The sequence below is a fragment of the Vanrija pseudolonga genome, chromosome 3 (assembly GCF_020906515.1).
Source record: "Vanrija pseudolonga chromosome 3, complete sequence".
NCBI classification, from domain to species: Eukaryota; Fungi; Basidiomycota; class Tremellomycetes; order Trichosporonales; family Trichosporonaceae; genus Vanrija; species Vanrija pseudolonga.
Window position 1 is genome coordinate 921,198 of NC_085851.1, and position 13,847 is coordinate 935,044.

Consider the following 13,847-nt stretch of genomic DNA (forward strand, 5'->3'; position numbering starts at 1 on the left):
GCGACGTCATGGAGGTGTGTTCAACCGCATCGAGGTGGAGACGACGAATGGAGGTGAAAAGTCGTCCTGCCGGATCCAGGTGTGCCTAATTCACAAGGTCGCCTCGCTCGCTCTCAACGCCACTTGCGCTCGCTCCGCTTCTGCTGCCCGCCGATTGTCAATGTTCATGCATCTCATCATGCGCTTGCGGAGTGCCGCTGCTGCGCTCTATCCTGACAATGGAGACGTACAACTCTACAAACTATCCACTGCAGCCTCCCAACTACGGAACTTCCTAATGCTGACTACCGCCTACTGACTACGTCATGACGGACCCTACCTAATGTCCAGTGACTACCAAGTGCGAGCTTACTTAACTACAACGGGACGCATCAGGCGTGCCTACACACTACTTGCGGGTCCACAGAGCGAGCGCCGCCGTACCGCGCCTCGTTTCACGCATGTGGCGGGCCCAAGCCTGCTCCACGTCCTCCTCTCCGTCTTCGTCCTCATCGATGTATGCGGCGCGCAGCGCAATGTAGTACCGCCGTACCTGGTCTGGGAGAGCAGCCAGAGGACTGCCAAAGTCGTCCGCGACGTACAGGGCGGCAACAACGCGGAAGGCCAGCTCGTAGTCGTCCGCTTCGGCGGCAATGCGGAACGCGAGCTCGCAGCTGATGCCGCCAACATTCAGGGACCTCCATGCGAGCTCGCTCACAACCTTGAGCTGGCGGTCGCACTCCCAGTGGGCTAGGAGGCGGAGGAGAGGGATCGCGGACTCGGGCTCAGCAGGTGGTTGACGCTTCAGGAGGAGGTTGAGGGCCATCTCGATGTTGTCGGCGGTCTCGAGCGGGTGCGTGAAAGTGATCATGTGCTTCTTGTTTGCTAAGTGCAGGCGGCGGAGCTTGGGGCTGAGGTGTCAGTGACGGTCGACGTAGGCTGAGGTACTCACCTGGCCAACCAGAGCTGCTCGCCATAGACCTTGAACGTCACGCCCCTGTCGGAGGGCATCAGGAACGTGTCGCCGGTGACCCAGGTGGTCGACTTGCGCGGCTTGGTGAGCCTGGCGCGCTTGGGATGTGGTTCCTCTGGGTGTTCAGAGGCGCGACGCGGTTGCGAGAGTGCCTCGGAGGAGTCGTCGGAGGATGCCACGTAAGTCGAGAGGGCGGGAGGTGAGCGGGGCTCCGAGGTGTCGTGTGATGAGGACGCGTCGGAAGTGCGACGCGAAAGGGAGCTGATGTGGGTCATGGTCGAGGACGCCGTGGAGGAGGCGCGGCGCGGAGGTGAATCCCGCGCGTTGGTGGCAATTGAAGACGCGTTGGACACGCGACGCGCCGTGGTATTTGACGACGACGCGTCGGTCTTGCTCGTAAAGTCAAAGCTGGGGTGGATCGCCGCTGGCACACTCTGTTGGACGCCAGCGCCGAAGACGAAGATGGGTGGCAGCGCCGCCGGTGCCGAGATGCTGCGGTTCATGTCGACCGCGGCGGGGCGGGTGGCGACGGCGACGGGATCAGACGTGGTGCGCTGCGGTTGGGTCGGCGTGATCGGCGCGCGGCCGATGCCTAACGTGTGCTGTTGTGAAGACTGGGCGGTGGGCGGTGAGCGCGTGTTGGCCTGTTCTGGGCGCGACATTGCGTTGGTGGGTGCGGCCGCTGGCTTCGGTGGTGGGGTGTAGGGCGCCGCGTGCGCGGCGTTGAGGGAGGACGCGAGACGGAAGTACCCGCGCCTAGAGTACGCAGAGACAAACTCGTCGGCGGGGGGAGGGGGCACGAACACGGCGTCCTTGTACGCGGCTGCAAAGGCCTCGTCGTCCGTGATGCCTGCAGACGCGGCGGCGGTGGTAGGGCTGGTGGCGGGGGACAGGCGGAGGACGCGAGGGCGGGTGCGTGTGAGGGGTGTCAAGGGTGGTGGTTGTGCGCGTGGTGGTGGGTGGTTGGACTGGGACATTGTGCTTGTGATATGGGAGGAAGACAAAGGAAGGTAGAGTGTGTGTAAAGTCGAGTTGAAGGGGCAATGGTCTGGTCGTGTGGGTTTTTGTTGTTGACGGCGATCCAGTCAGGTCCGAGTGGCGGTGACGCGAGGAAACGCGCCGCCACCGACGCCACCGACGCGTCACGGCGGGTGGCAACCACATACCGCCGCTGCAGCACAATCATCCGTGCACCGTACGACGCCACTGCACAATATGACTGAGTTATACATACAGGAACGAATGGATATGGACTCTTCGTTGTCACTGGTGCTTGGCCTGAGACGGTCGTCAGCTCCTGTCAGCTCGGGGGCAACGACCGCGGCGCCGACGTACTCAATGGACTTTTCAACATCGTCGCCCAAGCCGTTCACAAGGTCCCAAGCACTGCCCTCTTGTCAGAGACGTCTTACAGCTACGCTCGTCTCTCGTACTCACGAGCCCCTCAGGAGCGCTTCTGGCTGTCTTTGACCCTCCTCATGAGAGAGCGAAATTTGGTTGGCCAATCCTTCTGCTTTCCATTCCACGAATAAGACAGCGCCCACATGTAGTCGGTGGGAATAAAACGGGCGACCTTGTAAGGCAAGTTGTATGGCACTAGGTCGAATTCACTGTGGCGGCAGTTGATGATGGGGTCGCCCGGCTCCGTCCCGATAACGATACCCGCGTCCATGGCTTGAATGCAATAGTCGACATCGTCGGTCATGGATCCCAAGATGATGCCAGGAACGCCGTCTCGGGCGCCCAACAAAAGAGGGCTGAGAAAGTCGAAATAAACGGCCCCTTTAAGCGCCTGGATGGTGGGCTCACACGAGTACTTCAGGAGAAAGCTTGTGAGGTGGGCGATCTTCTCAGCCGCGAGGACAAAGTTGATGCAGCTCAATTCCGCAGGAAGCTTTCCGGTGGTCGCGAGGAGGAGAAAAAGACGAAGAGTGTCTGCGGTCTCGATGTCGTTGTCTGTGAAGTCGACAGTCTTGCCTTTGTCGCCACCCAACTCCCTGGCGTCGCGGAAGACGGAACTGGGGAGGTTTAGTTAATAACATTGCCATGCACTGTTACCAGTCCCACCTCTCACTCACCTCGCGGCAAAGATGAAGCTAGAGTCGACACGGAAACGGATGTTGTCCGAGCTAATGAGGGTGAAGTCGCCTGCCCGCCAGATTTTGTCGTCAACAGGCTCCTCGAAGTCCTCGTTGCTGCAAGCGCTTGCGTTTGTTGGTCGCGTTGGCCGAGAAGGCGCCAGTGTCGCGATTCTGATCGGCTTCGTTTGAGGGAGTGGGTTGTCTCTCACTCATTAGGTATGAGAGGAGATTGGGGGAGTGCTGACAGGAAGGAATGTGGGTGTGGTGGGTGGATGTGTGGGTTGATGGGGTCTGCGCGTCATGCAGCCAACATAAACGGCAGGGTCACTACGCAGCCGCTCACACGCGGAAGAAATTCAGTCGCTACTGCACAGATGCTGAAGCTATCTGGGCTCTTCTGAGAGCTGGTCTGAGCCTGCGGGCGTTAGTAGCTGATCACCGACAGGCGCTTACCTTCTAGCCTTGACTGTTGAAATGGCTGTCGGTGAGAGTGAATGTCAAGAAGAGAAAGGGTGAGTGATGTTGTGTATGCTCTTATGAGTGGTGGAGGTCCGTGCGTCGTCATGTATAGGTAGTTTTGGACATTCATCCATCTTCCTTCTTCCTCCACACTATTCGCTCGACGCCGGCGTCTCCCACGTCTCACCATCCCCAAACTCGACGACCGCGTCCTCAAGCTTGGCACCGACGAGCCACCGGCGAGCAGAGAACGGCGCGAACGGCCCGCCGCCAGCCTGCTGGAGGTCGATCCAGCCGAGACGAGCGCGCGGCGAGTAGATGTACGGCACGACCTTGCACCAGGTATCGGTGCCCGCGAGGGCGGCGGCGTCGCCCGGCTCGCCCGCACCCGAGGGCAGAGGCGGCTGCACGAGCGTCATGTCGACCAGGCTGCTGAGGGCGCGGGTCGACACGGGCAGCGCGGGCACGTATGACCACGCGGTGAACGTCGCTTGGAAGTACGGGTCCGGCGAGTCGCTGTGCAGCGGGAAGACCTTGATCGTCGTGCCCTCCGGCTTGTCGACCCACTCGAAGCGCGCGAGGTGCTTGGGGATGTTCCAGTCTGCCCAGGGGTGAGTACTCACCGCCTCCACCGCGCCGCACTCACTCTTGCGCCCGTTGTAGCACGTCTCACGCTGACTAACGTAGATTCGTGTCACACGCAGCGCGTCCTTGCTCTCACGCTTGCCGTCCTTGCCGTCGACCACGTAGCGAAACTTGCCGGGGATGAGCAGCATCTCATCGTACGCGCCGACCGGGGACGAGCTGTAGCGGATGAGCTGGACCATGCTGAGCCCGCCAACGGGGGTACTGAGCGTGCTGGACGCGAACGGGGCGGCGGCCTCGAGCGGCGCGTACGCGGCCTCATTGAACGCCCGCGAGGCGGCCACGCTCGCCGTCGTGTACAGCGGGATGGTGTAGATGGTCGCGCGGAGGCTCCACGGCGGCGGCGCCGGCGCAGGGGTCATCGTTGTCATGTCTGAGGTTGTGATGAAGTGGGCAATGTCGGGTGAGAGTTGCTTGGGGCACTGCCAAGATGTTCGTCGCTGCTGCCGAGTGCACAGTGCGTGCGACTGCGTGCGTGCTGGGAACGGACGGCATTTGGATCGGAATGTTCATGTCAACAACACTACGTCACTGTCACGTGACCCGACTCGAGTCTGTCGTGAGTGAGTCCGTCAGCGTCTCCAGCACCGCTGGGCATGCCCGCAGTGGAAGGCGTCGCAGTGCCCAAGGCGGTCATCAGCGAGGATGGGGAAGGCGATGGTGGTCGTGACGACTTGTCCGAGGCACTGAAAGCTCCATCGTTGTCAATCGAAGCGAGGCGGCAACTCGGCCGCAAGACCTTGTGGGGTGCGCCCTTTTCAACAAGTCCTATCTCTCCAAGCTGACACTACTGACACTACTGACACTTACTCACACTACCCCCCGCACTTTAGTAGAACGACGATGACATATCAGTGCGACCCAGTTTTAAGAGATACGAAGTTCTCCGGAAACCTGAAGTCCGTGCGGCAAGTTCGGCGTCTCTGGCGACGGAGCTCGAGGATGATGCGCCGCGGGGGATGTCACCGACCGGGCCCCGCATCCGCCCTGCCGTCGGTTACATACACGGAGTTGCGTACACCCAAGACGCTGCAAACCGCCTCCACAGCCGTCAATGAAAGAACACCGCAACCTCGCTCCGACTGCCCGCTACATGACACGGTCCGAGGCTCATGTGATCGCTGTGTCTGGCATGCTCAGTGCGCGCTGGGTGTGCATCGGAAAGTGCCGACACCTCTCAGCGGCTACTAACTGCGGCGTCCTCGCCGCCCTGGAGTACGCAGGGCGTGGCTTCGGGGCATGGCTTCGGGAACCCACCCCGTGCGCTTCTGCACCCCTGACTTGTGCATTCCAACACACCCCGTGCATGCCCGCTCAGGCGTGGCATGCCGCTGTATGCCGGCCTGCACTGCCGAGATCTCCCCGCGGGGTGGCCGTCACTTCGGAGGCATTTCATCGGTCAACAGCAGCAACAACAACGAATGATCTACACACCGCCGTCCACCGACCGACGACACTTTGCGCACATCAACGAGTCTGTACATCCGCATGCACTTGCTCATGGCCGTCAAACAGAGCGGCTCTGCCCGCCCTGATCATCAATGGCTCATCCCACACTAGCCGCGCCGCCCTTGCCGAACCCCGCGGACACCAGCGGCCATTTTAGGCCAGGTTTTCCAATCTCGGGTTTGACCATGTGCCAGTGTGCCAGCGTGTTATCTGCGGCTCTGCTCCACTTGTGCCTGTATGTCTCCGTCGCAGTGGCACCACGCGGGTACGTACCTCACCTTGCATCCAATCTCTTGTGACCGTCGTCTTAGCGCCAATGCATTCCACCAAATTGTCCACGGCCGCGTCGATGCCGAAAGCTCACACTAGCGTGTTTTGCCGCGGCAAGTTCGCCGCAAATGCAGGCACACCGCGCCAAACCCCACACTTGTATGCCCACAGGCCAGCCAGTCACATGCATTGCGTTGCGGCAAAGGTCGGATGCACGGCTTGCGCAGCATCTGTGGGGCTCAGCGGGGCTAGCGCTGCGCGTGATAGGCCATCGGAGACGGCAGTGGGCAGCACGCGGGTAGTAGGCGACCTGGTTGGCGGTGGTTGGTTCGACGGTCAGGTGGCAAGTCTTATAATATCCAGGGCGAGGAGAGGGGGGTCGTGGACCCCCACAACCCCCCGCCATGTCCAAGGTCGAAAACGAGAAAGACATTGTGGAGTATGTGGTGAGTCGGGTGCTCGAGGTGGTCGCGGTTTTTGGGGCGTGCCACCCGACGACGTCCTTGAGACGCGCTCACACAGCCCCGCAGGAGCCGGTGAACGAGGACCACCACGACCACGATGACAAAATCGAGAAGGGCGACCTCGAGCATGACAGCCTCCTGGCATCCGGTCACATCCAGTTGACGGCCGACGAGCTGTCAGCCCTCGAGGCCAAGCTGCCCGAGTGCTCGGCCGAGCAGGCCAAGGAGGTGGGTCGCGACGCGTCGCGTCGGGCCGCGCCCAGCTGAAACCCGCAGATCCTCGAAGAGGTCTACACTGTGCACCAGCACGACCCGCGATACGACCCCGAGACGCTCGAGCGGATGAAGATGTTCATCAGCGACAAGAACATCATCGCCAACCCCGACACGTACCACTCGCTCATCTTCGAGATGCGCATCCTCGCCCTGCTGACGTCGACGTCGTCCGCGTACCCCGAGGTCCGCGCCGTCGCGGCCGACATGGACGACCCGACCCTGCCGTCTCTTACCATCCGCGTGTGGCTTATCGGCACGATCCTGTCTGCCATCGGATGTGTCATCAACGCAGTGTTTGTGATGCGCTACCCTGCTATCTCGATCAGCTCGAATGTGGTCCAGCTCGTGGCCTGTGAGTGTCGCCTCGTGGCCTTGTGTCCCCTGATCGCTCCTTCCGCTGACACACCCCAGACCCCATTGGTGTCGCCATGGCCAAGCTCCCCAACTGGAAGCTGTTCGGTCTCGAGCTCAACCCCGGGCCGTTCAACAAGAAGGAGCATCTGCTTATTGTGTACGTGTCCCACGTGAAGGAAGCCTCGCTCACACTCGCAGCATCATGTCTGGCCTCGGAATGGCCTTCCCCCCGACGCAGCACCTCATCCTCGCCCAGGCCATGCCGCAGTGGTTCGGCATGGAGTACGCCAAGAAGGCCGGATACCAGTTCCTCGGTGCGCTGGGCACCAACATGATCGGTTTCGGCTTTGCGGGCATCACGCGTCGTTTCCTCGTCTACCCCTCGTACTGCGTCTGGCCGGCGTCGCTTAGCACCATTGCTCTCAACAACGCGCTGCACGACCACGCAGGCTCGCGCACGCCCGTGCGCGGCCCGTTCAAGACGGTCTGGCGCGCGAGCATGTACAAGTGCTTCTGGATCGTCTTTGCCATCTACTTTGTGTAAGCCAGGGCTTGGTACCGACGCTGACCCCCAGGTACTACTTCTTCCCGGGCTACATCTTCCCCAACCTGACCATCTTTGACTGGATCGCGTGGATCAAGCCCACGAGCGGCACCCTTGTCGCCATTACGTCGTCCAACTTTGGAGTGGGAGTCGGCTTCAACCCCCTCCCGACGCTTGACTACAACTACCTCGCCATGCCAGGAGGCTACTTCCCCATGTTTGTGCACTACAACTTCTTGGCCGGCCTCACCCTGGGCCTGCTGCTCGCCATCGTCTTCTGGACCCGCAACGTCCTCAACACGGGCTACCTCCAGATCAACTCGCCCAGCACCTTTGACCACAAGGGCAAGTCGTACGTCGTGCGCAACATTGTCGACAAGTTTGGCAGGCTCGACAACGCCAAGTACCAGCAGTACTCGGAACCGTACATGAGCGCTGGACGTCTCGTCGGCTTCATTGGCACCTTTGGCTACACTACTGGCAGTGAGTGACAACGAAGGCGGGAGCAAATTTTGTGGCAGAAGTTGTGGTGCCACACCACCTTGCCTGCCGCCTCGACCGTCCGCGCACGCACTAACACCGGCCACAGCCCTCACCCACACGCTCCTGTACAACCGCCACGAGCTCATCATGGGCTTCAAGGGCATGATGGTCGACTTCAAGCACTGGTGGGCGCGCATGCGCGGCCGCGCCGTCGAGGGCGAGGTCATCAACGCCGGCGACGACATCCACTACCGTCTCATGCAGGCGTACCCCGAGGTCCCCGAGTGGTGGTTCATCATCGTCGTCCTCGCGTCCATGGTCATCTCGTTCTGCTGCCTCGGCATCTACACTCCCGTTTCGCCCGGTGTCGTCATGATCGCGCCAATCCTCACCGTCATTTTCATCATCCCCGTCGGCATCGTCACCGCCGTCTCCGGCCTCGAGCCCTCGCTAAACATAATTGCGGAGATGGTAGGAGGTGGTATAGCCGGCGGCGACACCATGACGGTGCAGTTCTTCCGCATGTTTGGAAGTGAGCCGGTGTACCATGCGCTCATCTAGTAAGTCATTTGATTTTTCTGGATTTTCTACATTTTATTTTATTTTACAATTGCCTTTGCTGACCTACCCTAGCGCCAATGACCTCAAACTCTCCCACTACGTCAAGATTAACCCGCGCCACATGTTCTGGGTGCAGATCTGGGGCGGTCTCCTCGGCACCTTCATCACCGTGGCACAGTGGAACTGGCTCATGGCCATCCCCAAGGTGTGCACTCCGGACGCGCCGTTCCGTCTCATCTGCCCCGGTGGCCAGGGCGACTACTCCAACTTCATCTTCTGGGGCACACTTGGTCCTCACCGCCTGTTCGGCAAGGGCGGCCGCTTCACCTGGCTGCTCATCGGTCTCCCGCTCGGTGTTATCTTCCCCATCGTCATGTTCGTCCTCAAGAAGCGCTTCCCCCGCAACAAGGTCCTCCAGGCCAGCCACCCCCTGCTTCTCATCCTCTCGTTCGGCTGGGCGTCAGGTGCGTCGTGGGGCTCGTACGTCCCCGGCCTGTTCATCAACTTGTTCTCTTGGAATTTCCTCAAGAAGCGCTACCTCGAGTTCTGGTCGCGCTACAACTATGTCACCCTCGCCGCGCTCGGCACTGCCATCTCCATCAACGCGTTCCTCGTCTTCTTCTGCCTTGTCTTCCCCGGTGTCGACTTCCCGACCTGGTGGGGCAATGGCGGTGGCACCCCAGGGTGCATTGGCAGCTGGACCAACGCCGACTGTGGACGGTACAAGATTGGAGCGAAGGGTTACTTTGGCCCCGACCCGGGCAACTACCACTAAGCGGTGGTGTGGCGTGTGCAGGTGGTGGAGTGACGACAAATCTACTGTATTGAAAGTTAGTCGATTGTAGCAAGGGTTGTGATGTGAGAATCTGCTTCCAACTGGGTTGAATGCTAGGGGCCAACATGAGGGCCCCCCTACCCTCCCTATTCCTTTGGCCTACAAACAGGTCAGATTAGGCTGTTGGGCGGTGATGTGTTCTCTCTGGTCTTGACCAGAAGCGAAACTAGGGCACACGGCATGAGAGGAAGCGCACGTAGTCACGCCACAGTCACGCATCCACTGTGCCACGCCGCCACACCTCGTTCGCACCCGAGGTGACGTGACGTCAGTGTCCACCCGGCGATCACGTCTCGATGTATATTGTTCATTGTGTCTCGCACAACACGACCTGCTGTTATAAGCCTGCAGGAAGCCCCTTTCAACCAGCACCCTCGTTCCACCCCCATCATCCCATCCTTTCCCCAGTTCAGGCTCTTTCGACTCTACCTCGTACTTCTCAGCCCACCTGCTCATTGCCCACAGTTTCACCACTACCGCCGTATCTCCTCGCGGAGCCTGATGAACACCGCTCTGGAGAATGGCGTAGCGACCCCTGAGTCTGGGATGTCCACTGCCAACGAAGGCGACCCCATTATCATCGACGACGGCAAGGTCAAAGCCGACAACTGTACGACCGCCTACCGCCACAAGTCCGACAGGAGCGTCGACACATCCATGAACAACGACGAGGAGTCATTCGCCGACGACGAAGAATGGACCGAGGGTGATTTCACGCTCATCAGCTCCGACAATGTCCGCTTTCAAGTTCCCTCGTACTACCTCTTCGCGGCAAGGTATGTAGGAGGCCAGCATGCGGCGCCGAGGCCTGCTAACACTGCAGTCCCGTCTTTCGCAACGCGGGCGAAGTGAGCAACCCCGGGACCAAGTTTGTAGCCTTCACCGACAGGTCTTGTGAGAGCGCTGTCACGCTTCGTGACTTTCTCTACCTCGTTAAAACCGGCATGATACCAGTTGCGTGGGACGAGCCCCCCGACGACAATGCCGAATTCATTGAGCGCATCGCCGGAATCGTCTTGTTCCTCAGGAAGTATGAGTGTGACGCGATACTCCATATCCTCAAGCTTGGCTTCAATGAGGACTTCATGATGAGCGGTTACTTTTCGACCGAGGGCATCATCCTTGGCGCCAATGCCGATGACGTCGAGTATTGCGTCAAGGCCATCAATGCCTCCGAATGGACGGAGGAGCTCATGGACCCCGACGCCGACAAGGACCCCATTTTCCTTAACCGTAGTGGATCCTTCGAACTCCTGCCGTGCAACATGTCCTTCACGGCCATCCAGCACATCCCTGTCGAGTATTACTGGGCTCTGTCGCGTTCGTGGAAAGGTAACAAGGACGCATGGCCAGATGAGTTCCGCAGGCTTGTGAAGATGGCCAGGAGGCGCCGGTGAGGAGCAGGGTCTTGTATCAGAGATTGCATCAATGTGCAAGCACCTGATGCCGAATGTCGAGCGCTCCCTCGTCCTTTGACCAGCTGTGACATGCATGACGCTGGCGTCGCCGCTCGCCGGAGGGTGGACCACCAAAGTGGAGGTTCTGTGCGGGGCTCCGAGCACCTGCTTCAACTCACGTCCCTCCAGCACAGATCATTGCAGTGCATCTGAAGTCTCAACTGGACTTCAACTCACTGGCAATAATGAGCGACAGGATGGAGAGGCCGAAACAGCAGCGCAAGAGGAAGGCGGACGAAACGATCACCATGGACGCAGTGTGGTCCACTGGAGACTTTGTGTTGATCAGCGCCGATCGCGTCAAGTTTTTCGTCCCCTCACAATTTGTTTGGGCCAGCAGGTGAGGCATGACGGTATGGTCTCCCGGCTTAGTCCTGCAGCCAAGTGTTTGCCGCTGGCCACATAGAAGCCGCATCCTCCAAAGGCCTCTATCTCACCGACAATACCTGTGAAGAGGCTGCGACTATCCGCGAGTTCCTCTCCATCATCACGACAGGCGACTTGGCGGGCGACTGGCTCGAGGCGGGCGCCGATGAAGAGCTGCTGTGTCAGCACATCGCAGCCCTCACCGCATTCCTCAAGAAGTACAAGTGCGAACAGGCGGTCCGTGGTCTCCAGAGAGCCTTCTCCACCCGGTACTCGAGGCAGCGCAGGCTTCCGCTGGCAGGGCTCGTGCTCGGCGCACTCACCGACGACCTCGACCTGTGCACCGAAGCCATGTCCATTGCCCGAGACGAGAGCGACATGGACCCGGAGGCGAACTTCCTGCTGCCCGCCAACATGAGCCTCAAGGTGCACTTGCTCATCCCGAACGGGTACCTCTGGGCGCTTGCGACCTCGTGGACGGGTGATTGGGACGACTGGCCGCTTCAATTTAGGCAGGCTGCGGACAAGGTAAGCAGCGGCGGCGCTTCACGCAACCTGACGCTCCCGAAACAGATCAAGGGTTCGGCACCTGAGCCCAAGTTGAACCCCGTGAAGCGACAGCGCCGGCCCTTGAACACCAACCCGGGCACCAACCCCGACACCAGCCTCGACATTAACCTCGACACCCAACCTGACACGAACACGGACACCAACACAGACATCAATACGGACATGGATGTGTCCATGTAGATGACTCGCGAGCTGACATGGGTTGTGTCGGTCTGTTGGACGTTAGGAGGATGGGGCTGGCTGGCCGTCAACGTCGTTGTACGCGGAGCAGCCGCTGTTGCCCCCCTTTCACATGATGCTGGATGAAATTGCCCGGTGCGCTCTCTCCTCTCCATCTACCCGAGCCATCATCGCACTTACGCACAGGATAACAACCCCATTGGCTCGCCGGCCCGTCATCCACACTAAGATAGCGGCGCATTGTAGACGTCAACCTTCGCCGAGACGTCCAACCTCCGGCCGCACTCGAGCTTGCTTGGGTCCCCAGCGAGATCCCCGATGAGCCCCAGTCCCGCGTGCGTCATCGCACACCAAGCTCCAGCATCCGTGGTCCCAATGGTGCAGCGCTGCAGTGCTATGACGCCGAATGGCTTGTGAGATCGAACACTGACTGACGTTTATTTAGGTTGTTCTAATTTCTGACCCTGGCCTAACAGCCTTCCTCCAAGGCACACTTTGCACCCGGCTGACAGTCTACCGCCTAAACGAACAGACGGACCGTCGTCAACCGGAGCTACCGAAAGCTAATCGCCTCGATCCAACCCACGAGATGATGCATTGACTTTAGCAACACCCAACATGTGTTGCGCAACGCTAGACGACACTGGCTCCAACTTTGACAATGGCCCGCTCACATCAAGCGCACGGCGAGCTCGCCGCTTGCCCCAATCGGACGACGCTGCGCCGCTGAGATGTCGTGCAGCGAGCAGTACTTAAGCCGGCGCGAGGAGGTGCTGTTTGCTCACTCCCCAACCCCCAACAGCCTCAGCCACAATGGTCTCCCTCGTCAAGCTCTTCTCAGTCATCGTCACCCTCGCTGCCAGCGTTTCGGCTGCTCCAGCCGTCGAGCCGCAGATCGCCAAGCGCGCTGTCGGCCTCCAGACCTCGTGCCCTGGTGGGCCAGTCTACGCCGGCTACTTCCGCTCGTGGCGCGACGTTGCTGCCGACTCGACCAACCCTCAGGTCAAGATGTCCGACCTGCCCGCCGGCACGGACATTGCGTTCGTCTTCCCGATGGGCTCCGAGGACCCGGGATTCTGGACGACGTTGCGCGACTCGTACGTCCCCGCACTGCACGCCAGGGGCACCAAGCTTGTTCGCACCGTCTTCATCGACCGCCTCCTCAAGGTCGCCGTCCCCGCCGACGGCAACTACGACGCTATTGCCCAGCAGCTCATCGGCGAGTTTGTCACGCCCTGGGGACTCGACGGCATCGACATCGACATGGAGCAGAGCCTGACCTCGGCCCAGGCGACGCACAGCGCCAACATCATCATCGCACTCAGCAAGTACCTCGGCCCTCGTAGCAGCAAGCCTGGCACGTACCTCATCTACGACACCAACGAGGACGTTCATGAGCTCGCGATCAAGGTCGCCCCGTACGTCAACTACATCCAGATCCAGGCGTACGGTCGCAATGGGCCCTCGCTCCAGTCGACGTGGAACGGGTACGCGCCGTACTACTCGTCGTGTCAGTTCTCCATCGGCTTCTCGTTCTACGAGGAACGTGGGGCCTACTGGGGTGATTCGTCCCAGCCCTTCTGGGCGAGCAACGCCGCAAACTACGCCCAGTGGAACCCTGCCGGTGGCAAGAAGGGTGGTCTCTTCAGCTATGCCATCGACCGCGACTGGAAGGACTATGGAGACGACACGCTCACCGTCCCCACCTACGAGTACAGCAAGCAGCTCATCCCCCTCAACAAGCAGTACTCGACGTAGTGAAAGTAGAAGACCCAGAGATAGAGATCAGAAGTCAAGTTATTATTGTGCTGGTCCAAGTTGAGCCCGTCGGAGCCCCAGACGCCCACTGCCAATGTTAAAGGACGCCCTTGGGCTAGTTTGTTCTCTGTCTCTCACACACT

General features: G+C 60.2%; 6 protein-coding genes across 6 annotated transcripts; 3 read left to right on the forward strand and 3 right to left on the reverse strand.

Moving 5' to 3' along the window:
• Positions 1-388: 388 nt before the first annotated feature.
• Positions 389-1,929, reverse strand: LOC62_03G003907 (uncharacterized protein; the record flags this gene model as incomplete). Its single annotated transcript, XM_062770438.1, has 2 exons — positions 389-890; positions 932-1,929. 2 exons carry the CDS (start codon positions 1,927-1,929, stop codon positions 389-391), a joined length of 1,500 nt encoding a protein of 499 aa, XP_062626422.1.
• Positions 1,930-2,396: 467 nt separating this feature from the next.
• LOC62_03G003908 (uncharacterized protein) lies at positions 2,397-3,246 on the reverse strand (the record flags this gene model as incomplete). Its single annotated transcript, XM_062770439.1, has 3 exons — positions 2,397-2,970; positions 3,031-3,100; positions 3,243-3,246. 3 exons carry the CDS (start codon positions 3,244-3,246, stop codon positions 2,397-2,399), a joined length of 648 nt encoding a protein of 215 aa, XP_062626423.1.
• A 389-nt stretch (positions 3,247-3,635) lies between these two features.
• Positions 3,636-4,548, reverse strand: LOC62_03G003909 (uncharacterized protein). The gene is made up of 2 exons (XM_062770440.1): positions 4,139-4,548; positions 3,636-4,093 (listed from the first exon to the last, which is right to left on the reverse strand). The coding sequence occupies exons 1-2, from the start codon at positions 4,506-4,508 to the stop codon at positions 3,645-3,647; spliced, it is 819 nt and encodes a 272-aa protein (XP_062626424.1). The 5' UTR covers positions 4,509-4,548; the 3' UTR covers positions 3,636-3,644.
• A 1,712-nt stretch (positions 4,549-6,260) lies between these two features.
• isp4_0 (Sexual differentiation process protein isp4) lies at positions 6,261-9,313 on the forward strand (the record flags this gene model as incomplete). Its single annotated transcript, XM_062770441.1, has 8 exons — positions 6,261-6,306; positions 6,379-6,548; positions 6,597-6,948; positions 7,008-7,107; positions 7,149-7,490; positions 7,526-7,977; positions 8,084-8,537; positions 8,611-9,313. 8 exons carry the CDS (start codon positions 6,261-6,263, stop codon positions 9,311-9,313), a joined length of 2,619 nt encoding a protein of 872 aa, XP_062626425.1.
• A 606-nt stretch (positions 9,314-9,919) lies between these two features.
• LOC62_03G003911 (uncharacterized protein) lies at positions 9,920-11,946 on the forward strand (the record flags this gene model as incomplete). The annotated part of the gene is made up of 3 exons (XM_062770442.1): positions 9,920-10,149; positions 10,197-10,766; positions 11,211-11,946. The coding sequence occupies 3 exons, from the start codon at positions 9,920-9,922 to the stop codon at positions 11,944-11,946; spliced, it is 1,536 nt and encodes a 511-aa protein (XP_062626426.1).
• Positions 11,947-12,759: 813 nt separating this feature from the next.
• On the forward strand, positions 12,760-13,704 carry endOF2 (Endo-beta-N-acetylglucosaminidase F2; the record flags this gene model as incomplete). The annotated part of the gene is made up of 1 exon (XM_062770443.1): positions 12,760-13,704. The coding sequence occupies one exon, from the start codon at positions 12,760-12,762 to the stop codon at positions 13,702-13,704; it is 945 nt and encodes a 314-aa protein (XP_062626427.1).
• Positions 13,705-13,847: the final 143 nt, after the last annotated feature.